Source organism: Hyalella azteca, unplaced genomic scaffold, assembly GCF_000764305.2.
Source record: "Hyalella azteca isolate HAZT.00-mixed unplaced genomic scaffold, Hazt_2.0.2 contig4579, whole genome shotgun sequence".
Lineage (NCBI taxonomy): Eukaryota > Metazoa > Arthropoda > Malacostraca > Amphipoda > Hyalellidae > Hyalella > Hyalella azteca.
The window spans coordinates 182,176-195,284 of NW_025934792.1; the positions used below are offsets into that span (position 1 = coordinate 182,176).

The 13,109-nt window shown below is 36.9% G+C and overlaps 1 protein-coding gene across 2 annotated transcripts in view; it reads left to right on the top strand.

The window, feature by feature from the left end:
- Nucleotides 1-6,169, top strand: part of LOC108682074 (plasma membrane ascorbate-dependent reductase CYBRD1) — a 31,518-nt gene extending 25,349 nt beyond the window's left edge. For both annotated transcript variants that reach the window (XM_018171183.2, XM_018171185.2), the window contains exon 4: nt 5,897-6,169. In XM_018171183.2, coding sequence (XP_018026672.1) covers nt 5,897-6,107 — 211 coding nt within the window. In that variant the 3' untranslated portion in view covers nt 6,108-6,169. The remainder of the gene's footprint in view (nt 1-5,896) is intronic.
- The last annotated feature ends 6,940 nt before the right edge of the window (nt 6,170-13,109 follow it).

Sequence of the window (13,109 nt, forward strand, 5' to 3'; positions counted from 1 at the left end):
TTTCCACGCACACTGCGTGGGCAGCTTAGGTGACGGACTGGAAAGTTTAAGCAAATACAGCCAGGGTAGTGATGCGCCTGGAAGGCATGTGGGAGCTACAACACGCAGAGGGACGAAGAGGCGGCCAACGAGTAGCGATCGAGAGGAGGTGGTTTCCAGTCTCAGCTGTTTGCCCTGCTGGGGCCATACTTTCAAAACTCGCTAAGTGAACGGAAGTACTTACGCTCTTTTTTCTTGTCTATGATTGGTGGATTTTGCTTGAAACGCCGTCAATGATTGGCTGAAGAACTTACGATCTCTTAACTTTTTTTGAAAGTACAGGCCCAGAACTATTCTCGCCTGGCAAGTGCTTGCTGGCATGAGGTGCTGACCGAGAAAACCTCTTCAGGAAAACAACTAATGGAAAACTGCGATCCCTTTGTTTCGAAATATATGCAGCTGTTTACCTTACAATAAATTTTAACTATACATAAATTATATTCACGCACAATACACCCATATATTTGAGTATATTTTTAACATTTACCGCTTGTAGATAATTTAATTTAGTTAATAATTTTGTCACAAATATTTCTTTCAAACGTATGACTTTCACTATTATGGACTTCCACTGCAATTAGAAATACAGAGAATTTTGTTTTGCATTAGTCATTTTGATTTCGGAAGCAGGATAGTCTTGTTCTTAGTCAAATTATTCATCATGAAATTATTCATTAATTAGGCAATGATTTCAGTGGACTAAAATTATTATTTCAAAAGTATGTCATCTGCAGCTAAAAAAAGTTCTTGGTATGACGTTTCGAATTAGAATTAATGTTCATAAATAATAATTCGCAAATATTAAAGTTAAGCGTGACTCTCCAGGAAATTGTTCCTTTATATCAATATATGACGATTGGAAGAAATATTGATGTTGATTGAGTAAGTATGCTTTTGAAGTCATGCATAATAAGAAATAATTGCTCAATTAATTATATCATTACCTTTTTAAATTAAGGCTTGCATTTCAATCGAAAACTTATATTATGCATTGCTCTGAATAACGGTATAAATACTATAGATCTGACTCGCTCTTACGACCTCAGTTGTCACGCGTCATTATTCAAGTAAATATATGATATATCATGCGAACACTGCTTCCTTTCCTGGGTCTCAATTAAGTGTATTTTGATATAATTTGTTGCTCGAAATTCAGTGAATAGATATCAAATATTTTTGACGAATTTAAATTATTTCCTTACTCATCATAGCAAATTCGTACACGATAATTATGTCTGAAAAACTGATGTAATACAAAATAGTTATTTTTCCACGTGCGCACTTGCATGTTGAGTCGTAGCTAAAACTCCACTTGACTTCTTTTGATCGGCTGTAACGACAAAAGTTGCAATGAATATCAAATCGTAATTTACAAACGTCAATCACTTATGTCTGATGAAACTGCCTGCACTGACGCCATAGCAAAGATATTTCGATACTTCGGTTTAGACCTAGTTAGGATGCTTCGAAAAAACTATAAAAAAATTTAGCCTGGCTAAAGTAACTTAATACAATTACGATGTCGAGTCGTATTTTCGTTTATCATTTGAAGTACGATTATCTATCAAGGGTTTTTAAATTCATCAGGTAAATCAGCAGTTACTTCAGAACCATGAAAAGGCTCCGATCTATCTATGCTAGAGGCTATCAAGCCAATTAAAAAAAATTGAGTTGTAATACGAGCTAATTGCCTATAAAGGAAGAGCAGCGTGCGTGTGGTGAATGCTGAATATGGAACAACCGTTATTTTCACGGCAAATCTTGGCCTCAATGGTGTAATGGGATGGGTGGTCGAGCAGTACGACACAAGACTAGATGTGAGAAAATGTTGTCTGTCCACGTAATTAAAATCAACTCAAATCTATTTCAACTTTCCCATCTAACACAAATGACACGTGTCGAATAAAGTGACCTCGGCTTGGTAGAGTCTGACATTTCTCATCCAGGGTCTTTGATTAATATCAATAATTCCTCTAATATTAAACAAGCAAGTGGCAAGTTGGTGAGCGTTTATTGTTCAATGAACTGAAGAATAATTGGAGTTTCGATTCCATAGCGCTACGTGCATTAAAATGAATTCGTCCAACTCAAACAACTAAATCGTGCAACAGAGTAAAGTTACAGACGACAAATTTTATCGTCTGTGACTTTAGTTTGTTGGGCGAGTATATTGTCAAATTTCTGTTATCATAAAATTTTCATTGAATATTAAGAGTATTTTCTAATGAACAATTCCGATTTAATTCTACTTCTATTTGCAGAACAACGACACCAAACATTATAATTGAAAATAAAATGCTTTGTTGTTGAAGCTTTGAATAATGAACTTGTATAGATTCAAAGAATTATTTTAATGATTCTTTAAGATCACCTAATTAATGAAAAAAATCAGTGAACATTATGCATATTCACTTACGTAGTAAACTGTGAAAATGTGAAAGCAGCTTTTGAGGTTAGCCTTCATTTTTTCTCATTCGTTGTTCGTTCATAGCATACGTTGGTGTGGACATTGTAAATTTTAACAAAAGTCCGCCGAGTTAGTATTAGCGCTCGAAGTTGCTATTGACTTGGCACCATAAAAGTTGTTACAATTAAAGTTTGTCTCAGAGTTTATGAACCGAGACTGAGAAGTCTCGATGTACGGCATTATAGTCATTCAAATCTTTTTTCTTCTTCGTTAAACGAATTTTACATAATTAAGTGAGCCTAAAAATTTGGATTTTTGTAGGTACACTTATATATCAACTTATGAATATTAATTTACTGTGCGTTTCGAGTTTGACCTACCGTGATTGGCTAACCTGCTGTACGATTTAACTAGCAATACGGAATAACCAGCTATGTTTTGAGTTAACGTGCTCTTTAATTCATGAAAACGTCCTCTGCAGCAACGTGAAAGTGGCCTCCTAGTATAAAGTAATTGCCCGTTAATTTTGGCAGTAACCCAATTTGAACTCGAGTGGATTTGAACCTCCCGTAAAAAAGTCAAGAAAATAACGCGAATTGGCCAAAAGGCCAGAATTGGCATAACCGTCAACGCCGACACTACTTTGCTATGCATTATTCAATTTGCTTATTAGTCTTCTCAGTCAGTGCGTCTATTTCCTGTTGTTAGAGACCAAATATTTTTCATCCTCGCATTAATGTTTGACGCAAACCGACATATGAGCAAGCTGATAATTTTAAAATGTAATCAAGCCCTGTATGCGACTTTATCAAACTCTGGATGCAACTTTACCAATATTTAGAATTTCGTATCTTATATGCTGTGACATGTTCTAATACAGTTCAAATTATTTTGTCTATTTGATCAGCTTTGAAAGCTATCGCTTTCTTGAACTACTAAAATGACGTCTGAAGTGAGGTCGACTTGCAGTGGTTCGAGTCCTAATTAAGTTTACCATCATTGATTTGGAACTTTCCAGTCTCTAATTTCGAACTCAATTGCGCCGATTGAGGCGCGAGTTGATTGCTTTTTTGAACCGAACGAGAAGTGGCGGTGCAGCACTGTACCTTCTCGTGTGATATTCTCGAAAAATTACTGAAACATATTTCAATTTTAGTCGTGTGCACCAAAAAAAAAATTTAAATTGTGCCACGCAATCTTAATTGGGCTCTGCCCTCAAATATATCATTGGAAATCAAATAATTGCATGCAGAATATAAATGATATAAATAATTATGATCTCTCCGAAACTAATGTTGCTATACACATGAATAACATGCGGGGCATCAATGTAATGAAGACATTTCCACACCAGCACATACATAGTATGTGTTGATACATGCAGTATCAACAGTAGATATCGTCCAATCTTAGCCGACCCCTCAATACAAAAGCGAACTGATTCAATCTAGATTCTAGAGTACCGTTGAGTATTACTTATTAACTTGCTGCCAGTTATGTTGCCAGCACGCCAGGCAGCCGACATAATCTAATTATTTTGTAGATTTATCGGCAAAATTTAAATAAATTTTGTTAAATTCCGCCTTTTCGCAAATTTTTATGGCCACAGAAAATTTGAGGGAACAGTCCAATACAGGCGTTTTTTGTCTTAAATCGCGAGCAAATGATAAGAAGAAATAAAAACATGGAATTCTGAAGGTTGCTGTGAAAACTAACTTGGTACAATGTTGGGATTTTAACACTGCAATTGTATGTGGATGAATTGAGAAACAAATTACTACCCCGGTACTCAGACATCCTCGGACAAACATTTTTAAGGCATTTTCTCATTTATGGAAAAAATGCACTATTGTGCTCGCCATGTCCGTCTGTCTGTTCGTCCGCCTGTCCGTCCGTCTGTCCGTCCGTCCGTGACCTCAAGTTTTCGTCGACGAGAAAATGCGCCCTCTGTCACTCACTGCAGTGACAGAGGGCGCATATATTTTTTACTTAACTATAGAGTTGTTTGGGCAATCAACGCAACATCGGATATTACACATTGGCTATTACTCGGATATTACACATCGGGTATTAATCAACATCGGTATTACTCGCCGATAGTTCATATCGACGAGTTAGTTGTGGCTCTTGACTCTTGAGGAACATGCGTGAGCTGCGGTAAAACTAATCTCCTTAGTTCAGAGTCACGCTGGAGGTGATGGAGGAAGCTTTGACGACACACAGTCTGCTACTTCACTGGCGTGATACCCCGAGACCAAGGTACGGACGATGCAGTCAGAAACATCATTTTTATTCAATATTTGAGTTTGTTGTGAAATATTACACAATGTTTTCTTTAAGATAAAAATAATTCGGTAATTAATTAAAAATTTTGAGCCAGTAGCATGATTTAAATGTAATGTATAGGTACTTCCACGGCAGTTGAACTTGACACTGCTTGGCGTCAAATTAACTTTGGGCACAAAAATAAAGCGTGGGATTTAATGTTCGATTTGTGTAATCTCTTGATTATTTAGTACTTAAAAACCTTAGGCAAATAATTTCGTTGAAATAACATGTTCGTGAATCAATCATTTATACATTTTGTGGTATTTATTGCCTCATATTAACGAAAAATTACCCAATATTCATGAAACTTAACCTCTATTTGTTCAACTCGTTGTGCAGGAACTGACCACTACTCAACATGCGCCTAAGAACTACCATTAGAATCACCTTATACGTGGTGACTCTACTCGACATCCTCTCGTGCGGTGAATCTGGCTACCAGCAACAACAATTTCTGCCGGTATTTAACTATCATTAAGTAGTAATCATAATTGATTATATTATCTAATCTTTTCATAGGGTTTGCAAGCAAAATGGAGGTTAAATACGATTTGGATCAATAATCATATGGTTGGAGCAGGCGAATTCTTTAACCTAGATTTGCAACAGATTTATTTATAACCACTCGTTATTTACTATTACTCCGATGTGTCTCAAACCATAAGTGAAAGCCAGATGACAATTTTTGAAGCGACCTTTGATGGAACTAATCGTTCAACAGCACTTAACAGACCCGTCTGGCACCTAATTTATCAGTCAAAAATTGCTTTAAAGAATTTCACGAACGTCTTTACCGTCAATTATCTGAATAACTTCAAATTCATGCGGTAAATGGATTATAATCATTTAGCAGTTGATTCACTTGGTTGATAACTTGAGACACCTGAGCAGCGAGTATACATGATTGTGCCCTAACTTTGTAGGTGCTGATCGAACGATGTAGATGCTTATGGAATGGTTGGACCTAATCTCTGCATTATTACGCTATAAGAAAACTAGGATGCCGTTCTTTTCATGAAGCTTAAAATATGAATTAAACTTCTTCCATCTCTTAAAAACACTGCCCTTCATCACCACCCTGCCCCACACTGCACCACACTGCCCCACACCACCACACCACAGGTCGGACTATGCCCAGCTGGTAGACGAGGCGTGGTATATCAACGCTCAGGGCATCAGTCTGGTGGCGCTTGCCATCCTGATGTGCTTTCTGCTGTTCTCGCACACCTTCTCTAGACGCACGAGTCCTGTGGCCTTCGTCGAGCCTCCCTCCTCCAACAACCATTATGTTATGACCCAGAAGAGCTACTATTATAGGGAGCACGACCCTTGATGCACACAACATGCCTGTTTGTCGTTGTCAAAGTGACGTTTAACCGGCCGTATTATTGCCGCGGTGTATAACGCGTTAATATATTTAAGATTCTGCGCTAGCCTAACCTACCTTACCGATATAGCACTGAAACTGAGGTCACGAAAACGTAATAGATTTATAACGTTGCTGCCCTGTTTTGGGTTTTTTGCCCACATTGTGTCGTTTAGATTTCTTTTTAGATATCCACACACCCATGGGCATATCCAAATAATTTTTGTTAGCTTAAATGCGTGACGTATTGCAACCCGACGAAAAATTCACAAATTTCATTCATAGATTGTGTAAGGGTTATCACTACGTCTGAAAGGAATCAGTTTTTACCTATCGTGGTGTGGATGAAAAATATTGAAAACATTGAATTTTTCAGTTTATTTCTTGCGTGTAGAGAAAAAATTGTATTTTGGCCCTATTTCAGATACGATTTAATTTGAGACACAATATATATTGTAATATATGTATGGGTAATGCGCCTGCATTTTTTACGGAACGAAGAGAACATTCATGTTTGTATGTTTTCATGTATTGTCGAAGCACAAATATATACTCCATAAGCTATAAGTAGCGTTCACGGCCATGACTGAGTAAGATATTTGTTTTTCCACCGTCATCTCCCACCGCGTTTTTGACACTTAAAGTTCTTCTTCGTTAGCTTGGGTGTGGACATGCGGTAATGAACAGGGCCTATACTTTCAAAACTCGCTAAGTGAACGTAAGTACTTACGCTCTATTTTTATGTCTATGATTGGTGGATTTTGCTTGAAAGGCCGTCAATGATTGGCTGATGAACTTACGATCTCTTAATTTTTTTTGAAAGTATATGAACTGCTTTGTAATTATCGTGAACTTTAATGCGGCTTGCAACAGATAAGATTAAAAATTCAATGTCATTTTATATGTTATTAAAAACACACTGTTAGAAAAAACGGTGAAAAAACGGTCCCACTGGCGTTCTAGTGGCCGGTGGCCCCGTGAAAATAAACTGTTTCACCGTTTTTATCAGATGTTTTACGGATTTCTAGTGTTAAATTAGAATAAAAACGGCGACACGGTGTTTCTTTTCACGTGCTGACCGGCCACTGAAACGCCGGTATAATACCGTTAACGGTAATTTTTCTAACAGTGCAATATTGCATCTGCTTAACTGTTTATGAGAGGATTATGTAAAGCTGATGCGATTCTCGTATGCAATGTTTACACGTGAGAAAGTAGTCGAGTTAATACCATTTTTTGTACATACAAACAAATAGCCTGTGAAATCCAGCTTTCTGAATTGTTCTTGTACACAACTAGACTCGTTAACGCAGGTCATTAATAGATTTGATGCTATTAAACCTTGTACAGTCGTTATGAGGCTATAATTCTTAATGTGCTTGCTTTTTGTCTCACTTGGTCTCGATCTTAGTTTCAATATAATTTATTGAAAGGTGTTGGCAAAAAGTGCAGCGTAAAAAACATTATTCACCTCACACGAGTGCCGGTGCAGGATGCATCTCACAAACAACAAATATTATATATATGCAGAGAGCACATCGGACACTGCACTGTGGATGAGTGCACGCTGTTTTAGCATAGACGTCATCTGTTTTTCGCCTCTCGTGTCTTTTTAGCCACTTGTAACGTGCCCTCGAAGTTCGATCTGAACGAGACGCCACGACAATCTCTTCGTGGGCATGTCACATACTGCCTTGTCGACCAGGACAGTTAGCATGTCANGTTATTAGTTGATAAATATTGATGAACCTAACTCAATATTCAAAACAAATCATCAGCGTATCCTGGGGAATATATTTCTGCACTGCATTCGTGGACCCTGCTTGAAATCGATAAGAGTTTAAAAAATAATGTTTGATTATTCAAAATTTAATTAAACGTCGCATTTTATACATTTTGTTTTCGTCTCTGATAATGATCGCACTCAAACATGAATAAAGTATCGAATATTGACTTCCATATCCGAAACAAAGGATACTGAAATTAATTAAATAAACGATGTTGCTTATAGAATATACAATATGTTAATATGTTCAGCCGGAACCTGCATGTTAATACTAGTACTGGTGTTTTGCATGTTGTTCAATCCTCCATCGCCTGAACAATCTGCATAATTGCATACGTAGATAGCGTGTGAACATTTCCTTTACTTATGATCGACAAGGGTTTAGGTAGGATTATTGCTCAGCCGAGTATTTATTCAGCTTTAACGAAAATATATTCCGTATAACGTTATAATGAATTAAAATTGAAAACGTGCTATTATTTACTCAATTTTTATAAAGACGTTGGCGCATATTTTAGACTCTTCTAAAATTGTGCTTGCTTATGAACCACGACGTGAATTATAATTGTTATGCAAAATTCCGTATAGATTAAAGTTACTTGATCATGAGATATACAGCAGTGTGTTAAGATGCAACCTGTGCCACATATGCGATGGCACGATGAATGTGCATGGTTGAGTGTGTGAATTATTTGAGATTGAAGAAATCCTTTATAAATCAGTAATTATGTCGAAATTTTTCTTGTAAATTCTTTTGACTGGCAAATGAAGAAATGGTCAATCGTACAGCGGATTCCAGCTCACAATCGATCCATCATTGTATTTCTGACCCAAATCTTTTGATTGACTGGCATCTTACCGACAATATTTATATTAACACTACTTTTATTAACGCTATTTCTATTAACACTATTTTTATTAACACTATTTCTATTGCTAATATGACACTATTTCTTTCGCTACGAATAAATTAACTGTACGTGTGATGTATCCGGAAAGTCAGTCTATTTGCTTAATATAGTGTTACAGAATTTGATTGATATTTTATAGAATTTTCACTGATATTTTTCGCTAATGCAAGTTTTTAGTATTACGAAAGTTGTATTGACAATTCTTAGCCATAATAACATGCGAGACACTTAGGTGCGAGCAAGGATTTTCGCTCTTTTACTTTTAAGTTTGGAATAAGTGAAGCAGTATGAGGTATTCATTATGCTTTAAAAATATTGATGGCATAACCATAATGTTATTTTAACTCCTAAAAATTAGATCTTGCTAGCACCTATCACTTATTTGCCTTAATAAGTATTCAAATAAAACTATCAAATATCATGTCGGCGTTTCCTTCTCTTGTTGTTTCTCAAAATCTACTTCTACGTCAGTTTTCAATCCCTCAAGTTTTCACACTTGATTATAGCCTAAATGATAAGAGTTTCTGAATGAAAGGACTTATGCATTCATAGTTCATCAAGTCCAGCTAACATCGGGCACTTGGGACCTCTGAGTGGGGCGATCTCGATACATCAGAGCAAGAAACTCAGATACAGTCGAGCTTATCGTTATTTTCTGGTTGTCTGTCATGAACAACTGTTGAACGGGAAATTTTCGGCTCGCTGACATTTCAATGATTTAGATCGTGAATTGAATTTTCTGTTTGCTTGGGCGCTGCAGCATCTTTATTATAATAAATTTTACAGTAGGGCACCAGGCAAGCAAATAATATGGATTATTTACGGTCTCATGATCCAATTTTTTTCGACCTTATAGGCAGAGTGCATGTACTAAAAATTGCGAAAATCCAAGGCAGTTTACCCGTTGTACAATGAATGTTGAGTTTCAACAACCCAGGCTTACAACAAATTGCCGCAACAATTTCTAAGAACGCTAAACAATGTGGGTAACTAAATATTGTGGGTCAGCCTGAAGCAAGGACTGATTTTAATTCTCTAGGTTAGTGATCCCGCAGTGATGTTCAATGATGTTCCAGGTGTCTGGATCTTGCTGAAGGAAGTCAGTTTTAATTGAAATGGCCGCAAAAGACCTTGTGTTTGTAGAGACAGAGTCTGACTGAGTCAAGGGAGTCACAGAACTTTCGTTCAGAGATTCAACTCGAGGAGCAGGATGGTTTCCATCAAGTTTTGACATTGCGCATTTCGCCGCTTTTCTATGCCAGTAACTTCTGAATCTCAGAATTTTTCTCAAGTACCATGAATGCCGCATAGATGTCTTCGTAGTTGAACGGACAATTGAGTTATTAACTGTTCTAAAGTTTAAGCAACAAAATCATTCAGAAGCTGCAGGTCATTTCGTGGAGCAACTGCGGCGTACATGCTGGTGTATCATGCTTTGGGTAACAGCTTCACAGTGAGCGCATTGAACTTTTAAAACTCTTAAAACTCAAGTTCAGATGTGAGATGTAACTGGGACCGAGACAGGTAAAACTGTATATTACTCTTGCTATCATGTGGACTCTATGATGGGCACTTGGAGAATTAATATGATCATCGGTTTGCTCTTCAGCAATAAATATCAGAGCCAACTGCGGTAATTCTTTGTAGTCAACTCTTTACTGGAATATCTATAGCTGGTTTTGAAAGAATTTTATGATGGATGCAGTTTCTGGTTTCAGGATGGCTGAAACTGTTTCATCATTACCTTACTTTCCGGTTTTGATTTGCCTGAATCTATGTTCGTGAGAAGCGTCTAGTAAGGGCCCATCTTATTATCAGACTGAAAATAGTTGCAATAATTGATTGGTTTGTTGACGTAATGTCAGCATGCTAAACTAATCAGCAGCCATTGCAGCTTTTATTGAGGTAAGGAGCATGTTTCAGCTATGTGTCAGTGTTGCTGACAGTGCAGCAAGATATAAGTGAAACAAATACACTGCAACCCACCGGTGGGTCGTACCGCACTCAACGTGTTAATTAAATCAGAACACAGCTAGATTCAGTCTTTGAGTTGCCAGTCTTCGATGATATGGAAAAAATACAACTCAGCACTCACTGCAGTGAGTGACAGAGAGCGCATTTTCTCGTCGACGAAAACTTGAGGTCACGGACGGACGGACAGACGGACAGACAGACAGACAGACGGACATGGCGAGCACAATATTGAATTTTTTCCCATAAATGAGAAAATGCGCTAAAAAGCAGTTGCTGCGCTTCACCAGTTGCGTTTATAATCTTGGAAACACGAGCTGTTTCATGGATCCACTGCCTGAAACTATCATCTCAAGCCGAGCAGTGTTCTCATTTTCAGTGAGGGATGGCAACATCTTGCCATCCCAAAGTAAGGTCAATTTGGCTGCGTTGGAACTGCAAATAAATGACTTGGATTAGGTTTGCGAGGCTGAAATATGAGTAAAAATTTAAATTGCGTTAAATAAGTCAACATAGACAGTCTTGCATCATTCGACATATGTATATTAGACATTGTCATAAGAATGATCAAACGGACGTTAAAAAAATGTATTGGTAATAAAATGAAAATTTATTACTAAAAATGGTTCAATCAATCATGATCATCCATCATCAACTTGATCTGTAACATCTAATTCATTCAAACACAGCAAACTTATACATAGCCAACTAATATACTGAAACGTAGCAAACTTTACTAATAAGAAATAAATAAAATAATCTTGAAGCAGCCGTTTAAACTCTAACACAAACATGAGATTAAAAATTAGATAACACACAAAGAAAGAAATAAATCTCTTTCTTAAACGCAATATTGCAATCAAGCCTTCAGAGTGCCATGAATCAAGTGTATTGTATAATTAATATGCTGTGCTCAATGCACCTTGGACAATTGGGTTATAACTATAGAGATTTTTATAGTATAGTTTTTCTAACTAGATTTGTAGTATAAACTCGTCGTATTATTAGACTTTGTCTTTGTCGTTTGGCAAAGAGACAAGTAACTAAAATGTTGACCTAAACTCTGTTAATTTTCGAACGGTAATTGTTGCCACAGTGACTAATGCGCTATACTTCCGTTTTTTGTTGTCCGGGTTCACTATGGTGACTAGAATGAATCGCGCTGAGCCGTTGTTTCATCGATCAGCGTTTGTAGCAGCCGGCAAAGATTCAATAAATCTCTGCTCCCTGAATGGATTAGAATTTGAGTATTAAATTCAGAAACTCATGAATTTTCCTGATTATTCCACATATTTATGTTCTGATGCCCTGATAGCCAAGCATTATTGGTCATTTCTTTATTAATACACCTTTTGGTTTTTTGTTTCTCAACCTTTGGTCTATGTTTGTATCATGAGTTGAAAACATTTTGTACATACATTAAGGTATGCTCTAAAAACGCATCATTCATCTCAAATCTTTCATTGTTCGTTCAGGCTAGAGCTAGACGTTGACGTGCAGGTCGACCTGAAGTTCAGCTATGCATCACACGAGTTGTTATTGGTGTTGAACTGATCGTTGTATAAAAGTAATTACACTTGTAAATATTTTTATAAGGATAAGCTCAAACGCAAGTGATAATCAGTTCAAACTAAACTTGAGTTTTGCTCCGAGCTTATGAACTAAATGACTTACTAGTTACCCTGTGCTCTATTGTCGAAATTATATTCAGTATCTCCTTATGGCTACGAATTTTAACATGAGTAACTGCTGTTGAAATTTTTGGAAGGATTTTGATGTCAGTCGTTACTTGTAAATAGCTCAGTTGTCTGTAAGCACAATATGCTTCCAAAATTTATTTCAGGCAACCGACGGTCCATTATCTTGAATTCGAAGTTCCAGCAAATGATCAGTGACTAAACAAATCATGTGGTGCAGTTGACAATCATAAATATTTTAATTGTCAACTTAAATAACTATCTATGGAGAATGTATTTTTTTGGCTCAAAAAAATACCAAATTTGATTGTGGCTCGCACAGCTGGAAAGATTCATCTGTGATTAAAATGTGTGCAACCTTTTTTAAAAGCTGCCATGGATTATCCTTTGTAACTTGAATTCCGATTATATATTTCCGCTGCTTATTCAAATTGCGGACATCTTCGAATATAACATAGTATGTATTATTTATTGGAATAACTTCTACGCAACCAGGCCTCTGCCACGTCGTGTTACTCGTGGCAGGGTGGATCACCACCAGGGTTGAGTATTGAACAACGCGTGCTGCTTAGGATTGAAAAGAACAAAAGTTGACCTAAAGTTT